At 39.5% G+C, this 6,383-nt stretch overlaps 2 protein-coding genes across 2 annotated transcripts; one reads left to right on the forward strand and one right to left on the reverse strand.

Moving 5' to 3' along the window:
* Positions 1 to 307: 307 nt before the first annotated feature.
* LOC119427114 (SRA stem-loop interacting RNA binding protein) lies at positions 308 to 1,841 on the reverse strand. Its single transcript, XM_037694692.1, has 4 exons — positions 1,753 to 1,841; positions 1,133 to 1,191; positions 789 to 896; positions 308 to 609 (listed from the first exon to the last, which is right to left on the reverse strand). The coding sequence occupies exons 1-4, from the start codon at positions 1,817 to 1,819 to the stop codon at positions 541 to 543; spliced, it is 303 nt and encodes a 100-aa protein (XP_037550620.1). The 5' UTR covers positions 1,820 to 1,841; the 3' UTR covers positions 308 to 540.
* A 220-nt stretch (positions 1,842 to 2,061) lies between these two features.
* Positions 2,062 to 4,753, forward strand: alkbh1 (alkB homolog 1, histone H2A dioxygenase). The gene is made up of 6 exons (XM_037694601.1): positions 2,062 to 2,206; positions 2,491 to 2,599; positions 2,898 to 3,060; positions 3,302 to 3,392; positions 3,565 to 3,758; positions 3,842 to 4,753. The coding sequence occupies exons 1-6, from the start codon at positions 2,069 to 2,071 to the stop codon at positions 4,296 to 4,298; spliced, it is 1,152 nt and encodes a 383-aa protein (XP_037550529.1). The 5' UTR covers positions 2,062 to 2,068; the 3' UTR covers positions 4,299 to 4,753.
* Positions 4,754 to 6,383: the final 1,630 nt, after the last annotated feature.

Below are 6,383 nucleotides of genomic sequence, written 5' to 3' on the forward strand. Positions count from 1 at the left end.
ATGTTGTTGTGACAGTATAAGACGAGATAATCTGTGAAAAGATTGAGCTCCAAGACTTGATGTCTTGGTCTCGCCCTTCCTCGGTCTTGGTTTCGGACCCCAAAAGTCTTGGTCCTGTCTCGGTACACCTGGTCTTGACTTGGTATTGGGTTAGGTGGTCTTGACTACAACACTGCCTGGAGAAACCCAGAATTATCTCCTTGTGGTCTTAAGTTGTCCACTTTTAGTGTCCATACATGGTCCTGATTCATAAAGTGCAGGGTAACTGAACTGCAAAATAAAAGTTCATTAAAGTAAAATAACAGAGTTAGGCATTGGCTTTATTACCATACAGGAAACTGTAGAATTTACAAGTTGTTTTTGACATGTTTTGAAGCTGAGGTGTGACACTACAGAAAAAAACAATACAGAACTCTTTGAGAGGTGAAAACATATTTATACAGTAAATGTGTCAGACTGGTCTGAGCAAAACAAAGCAGCTGAGGCAGAAGGAATGAACGCAACCGCAGTGACTCTTTCACCCAGCCGGACCACCAAGCTTCAGTCAAAGTCAGCATCTCTGTAGGACCTCTGCCCTGCAAGTGGATGGGTGTTCTGCTTAATCTCAAGCTGAAATCAGAGAACATCATCCGATAAATGAAGCAATGACTGGATGAAAATGAGCTTTTAATGATTCCAGACGGGTTGAAAAGTTTGAAGATACAGAAATAAAGAATTTTAGTTCAACTTCATCCGTATAAGTGAAGACTCTGATCCTTATAAGTCCGTGCATGAAGGGTTAATTTTACCTTTGCGCCCTCTAGAACATGAGTGTCCTTCTCAAGTACATTGGTCACCCCCTTCTCGGATGAGAAGCGGATCCAGCAGAATCCTTTGTGGAAGCCCGTCTCTTTGTCCTGGTTCAACACAAAAGAAGAATAAAACCTTATGTTCACCGCTGTCAAACAGCATCCGTTGGAGGAAAAAAAAACAAGGGTTCATTTAAAATGGTACTGTGTAGACCTTGCAATAAATATACTTATACATTAAGTATTTAAATTGTTTTGCTTTACATTTTTAATTGAATTAATTGAATCGGGTGCTTGACTTTGTCAGCATTCGTTCATTGTGTTTAAACTGCGTGAAAACTTACAAAAGTAAGGACACACTTCTTTACTTGGCCAAACTGACCAAAATACTCCTTTAGCTCCTCTGAAAAACAAACAGAACCAGGTCAAGGATTAAAACTGAGTTCATGACACAAAAATGATGGTTCATTAGTATAAACTACCAGATGTTTTACACAAGTACTAATTAATACAACGATCGTACAAAATGACAACGTTCCTGATGCTGTTCTACAAGTTTTGTGACCGGATTACTCCTTAAAATGTTTTTTTTTTTTTAAACAAATTGTGCAATTCGTGAGACTTTCATATCTTAAACATGTCGAATATAATCAATGTTAATTATTTTAAATGGACTGGGCTGGATATGACCAGTTAACCTTTGTGGTTTTTATACTGGACCTCATCTAAGGCAATCCAGATTCCTTCTATGTAATTCCACTAAATGTTTGAATCGCTAAATATTTCAAGCGTCTTGATTCTGTTGCTTAAAAATCAACCTGAACCGTTTTCACGTCACGCGTGTCTCTCATCGAACACTGAACAAAAGCTCAAATCAAAGGTTAAACTACATTTTGTTCTACGGACACATTTTTATTGAAAATAAAGCATACGCGTAACAATTTTATTAATAAAAAGGACTTACTGTTGGCTACAGTCCATGGTACTTTAGACACAAAAATCTCGAAGAACTTCCTTGTGGGGGCTGCCATCTTTCGTCCTTCACTTACTTTGACCTATGACGTAAATTTGCGCATGCGTAAACTGGCAGACAAGATTTAAAAAAAAAAAAGACGCAACCTCGGTTGTCCTTTTTCTTTCTTTTTAGTTCAACAAATAACTAAAAATTAAATGTTATTTATTTTTTATTAAATAAGTTCAAGTATAAATAAAGGGTAAATAAAAAAAAAAAAAAAAAAAAGTTTTCCGGAAAAGATCGGGTTTGAAAGGACAGTTACGTCATGGCCAAGATGGCGGCCTCCGTCCTGGACAACAGTGAGGATGCGTTCAGAAAAATCTTTAAGTTTTATAAAAGGAGAGATCTTCCACCAGATTTTAGGGATGTTACTGATTTCTGCAGCGGAGCAGCAGGTGAAAAGGTCAGAAACACAAAGGAGTCATTAACTGAAAGTAATACTAATTAAAATAACAATAATCTGCTGTTTATGATGTCCCAACTAAACCAAAAACATGTTTGGCCTTTTATGAGAGCAATGATGAAGTGTTTGGCTTTGCTAAACAAAGTCTGATCAACTCGATGTAAACAGTGATAAAATCCTCGCATCCGTATGTTTGTACAGAACTGAAATACTTGAAATCAAATAATTGTGTGTTTTAATTGTGACAAACACACTGATGCTAAATGTCTGTGTGAAACTGTCAGATAGTTCCAGTCAAACTGAACCCAGCTGCTGTGAGGGATGGGGATGCTGTCAGTGTTGGACTGAAGCCCATCAGAGACTGGAGAGCCTTCAGCCTACAGGGATACCCAGGTAGGAATAGAAGATAGATAAACATTGAAGATGTGGAATTTTTTTTAGGGATAAGTGAACCACAGTTGGACAATAAAACGACTAGTTTTCAGAAAGATTTGTTCTTATGCGTGCCTAAAGATGTTCAGTTGTCCTGCAAAAAGGACAACCGGAAAATAATAATCTCACATTCACACACCAGAAAACTACTACTATTTTTCTACTTATGTCCTTTAACTTGTCACTCGGTTCTCAGTCAGATCATGTTTTATCACGTTACACATGTTGCACCCATTTAAAAACAGTGTTTTCTGTTTAGGATTCATCTTTATCTCCAATCCTTTCCTGCGAGGCTCCCAGGCTTATTGGGTTAGACAGTGTTTGAAGACGTATCCTCAGAAACCGAACGTGTGTAACCTGGACATGCACATGCCTCTGTCTGACACGCAGGACATCTGGGGCAGGAGCGCACAAGTCCTCAGGTGGGACTCATTACTAAAATGTTTACAGCTTATTATCTCAGTGTATCGTTTTCATTGGCACCTAACAGATGCGGTTGTATAAAAACAAGCTCTTTGAGGCGGTTTGCATGTATTGAAAGTCAAATTTCAGGGATTATGATGGCATGAAGTTTGAAATCTGCAGTGAAGTCAGCGCAGGGTTCTAATAAGCTCCTCGGTTTGTCCACTGACACTCAATGACCTGCCTGGAAAAACACTCCAGGTTTGCGTCTTCTGAAAAGAGACAAGCAAAGACCCTCCTGGAGAAACTGCGCTGGGTCACTCTGGGATATCATTACAACTGGGACACTAAGGTGAGCAAGGAGCCTCGATAATAAATGTTGAAGAGAAAAAAGTGCCATGCGATGAATTTCATTTTTTTGTACATTTGTTTTTTTTTAAGGCACTATAACATGAACCTTTTTGGGCTGTTCTTTTTGTATTTATTTCCCCAAATTTTACTTTTTGTCCTTGCTCCATTCACAGACGTACTCTGCCAATCATTTCACTCCGTTCCCGTCGGATCTCCACGCGCTCTCCTTCAGGATAACAGCTGCCTGCGGGTTTCCAGGATTCAGCTCCGAGGCTGCGATCCTAAACTACTACCGCTCCGATTCGTCTCTGGGGATCCACGTGGACGAGTCGGAGCTTGATCACTCTTGGCCTCTGCTGTCGCTCAGGTGAGAGGAGCTGCTTTTATTTGTTCTGATGGGTCAGTTTACTTGATTTTGAGAAGGTTCTCATCGCTGTTGTGTTTGAACAGTTTTGGACAGTCTGCCATTTTCCTCCTGGGTGGCCCTCGCAAACAGGACCCCCCCACTGCCATGTTCATACACAGTGGGGACGTGATGTTGATGTCGGGGCCGAGCCGGCTGCTTTACCACGCCGTCCCTCGCATCGTCCCAGCGCCGCAGGAGCGCGCAGCTGTTCTGGAAGACTTTAGTTCTGCCTCGTCCCTGCAGGAGGGCAGCATGCTGGAAGCTGTAGCTGAGGAAGACTGGGCCGTATGCTCCAGGTACATCCAGAGCTCCAGGGTGAACGTGACTGTCAGACAGGTGCTGGGGCCGGGTCAGAGCTTCCCAGAGATGCCACCTATTTCTGTCCAAAGGAGCGACGAAGGCCGGACTGATGGATACCATAATGAATCAGCGGATGGAGACAGATGGAAGAGGAAGAGGAGCTGTAGTGGCAGCGACTCTGTTGGGACTAAAGAGACGTGAAAAAAAAAAAACTGCTGGCGTTTGAGATGCGAGGCTGATTCCTTCAATCATTGTTCTCTTAAAAGCTGATATTTTATTACTTTCTGATTTGTCAAAAGTAAATGCCATTTAAATAAATTATTCTTTTAGTTTTGATCCTTTTTAAACTTCGCAAAACAACCAGTTTTCTGCGTAAGTAAAATTCAGTGCAGTCCGGTTGTTCTGTAAAAACTGACACTTGAACAAAGAAATTCATCTGATGGGAAGTGAAGCTTTTCTCACGTCTTTGTTTTAACAAGTTTGTTTCCGCTATGTTTATCCTGTTTCTGACGCTGCGGTGAGTTAGCATTTATTCCTTAATGTGGTCATTTCTAAAATGACTGTCGCTCATCAATTTAAACTGATGTAAAACGGACAGATCTGCTGCAGTAGCAGATGGTGGCCACTAGGTGGCACCAAACACCCAATTTAACAAACCAGAAAATTTGTTCTTAGAATATGAGATTTGTTCATCTTAATTAGACCTGATGAACCACATAGAACAAAGTGTGATCATAAATAAATAACAGTTTTCAGTTATGTATACTGTATAAACCGGAGTGCTGTGCAAAAATGACATGTATTTTTTTACAATTAACAAAATTTCAGTATTTTATCAGGATAGCAGGAATCTACTGCAGATTCTGTTTTTTTATATTTGACTGGCATGTATCTCCATGGTAACTAATGCTGACAACCAAACATCAGTTGCAGGATGAGAGGGCCACTGCTCTGAGACGATCCAAATACATCGCATCTACTAACGTGCGTCTTTATGAAAAATGTCTCAGCAAACACAAAAGTTCTTAGACCACTGAGTGATTAAAATTCTCATTAATTTGAAGGAACATTGATTTTTGTTTTGTTTTGTAAAAAAAAAAAAATCTTGCTGTTTTCTCAGACTCTTGCAGCAGCTCCAGGCTTTTAAAACAGAACCAGCAGGGTTTAGTTGAAAGAAAGCGGGTGAAACGGGGTTAATCGTCTTCAAGCCGCAGCTGCGAGCCGAGAGTTTCCACCATCGTTATTGTTTAACTTCCATCTGACATTCTTCTCCTCCGACTCTACTGCCTACTAATGAACAACACTCATGCACATCATTATAAATGCTATAAAACACGCCTGTGGTGGGATGTCTGGATGCTGTAATCATCCAGTCACTGTCATGTGACCAGGTTTATCTCAACATCCCACAGGAGGATATAAACTGTGACCAAATCACAGTAAAGAACAAATGGCTGGATTAGCACATCATTTTTGTATCAGTTTTATCACCAAGGCTTGTTCTGCTGCTTCAAAAGAAAATTGCAGGGTTCCTTTAATGCAACCATCTAAAACCCATTTGCATACCAGTATTTACATTTATTCATTTAGTTGTTTTACATTCAGTGTGCTTCTAAATATGGTCTTGCTAAAAAAAAAAAAAAAAAAAAAAGCAAGCACATCTTGTTCAAAACTTAAAGTATTCCATATAAGTACATAATAAAAAAGATCATCTGGTCTTCACCAGCTCCTAAAATTGAGCAAATAAAGCCTGAGATTAACAACAGATGCCTTTATTTATATATTTATATTTTTTAACAGCATTTCATTATTTAACAAAAACCGAACTAAAATGCAGAATCGGTGAGTGACAAATTAAATCCACCAACGTGTATCCAACCACTGCCTTCTCCCGTGAGTCTGTAGTTTGGATCCCCTTGTACCAAACTTGTTATTTTTCCAGACGTTTATGATTTTACTCCCTGATTTTTCTGATGAGTTCATGGCTGATTTCATGACTGCTGGGTGCCCAGGTCCTATGGCTGCAAAACAAGCCCAAATCATCAATCGTCCACCACCGTGCTTTACAGTAATGGGATGTTTTAATCCAAGTCATTTAAACAGAATATCAACCAATATGGAATTTTAGTTTAGTACCAGCAACTTTGCCACAGAACATCGTAGTAAATGTATTTAAATGAATTCCCTGTATGTTAAAGGTTTTATGGCCATAAAAACATCTGATTTGCTGTATTTCCTGCCTTTTTAACAGAAAATTTAAAAAATAAATTATTTCACACTGCCACT

The sequence above is a fragment of the Nematolebias whitei genome, chromosome 21 (assembly GCF_014905685.2).
Source record: "Nematolebias whitei isolate Nwh7 chromosome 21, NemWhi1, whole genome shotgun sequence".
Lineage (NCBI taxonomy): Eukaryota > Metazoa > Chordata > Actinopteri > Cyprinodontiformes > Rivulidae > Nematolebias > Nematolebias whitei.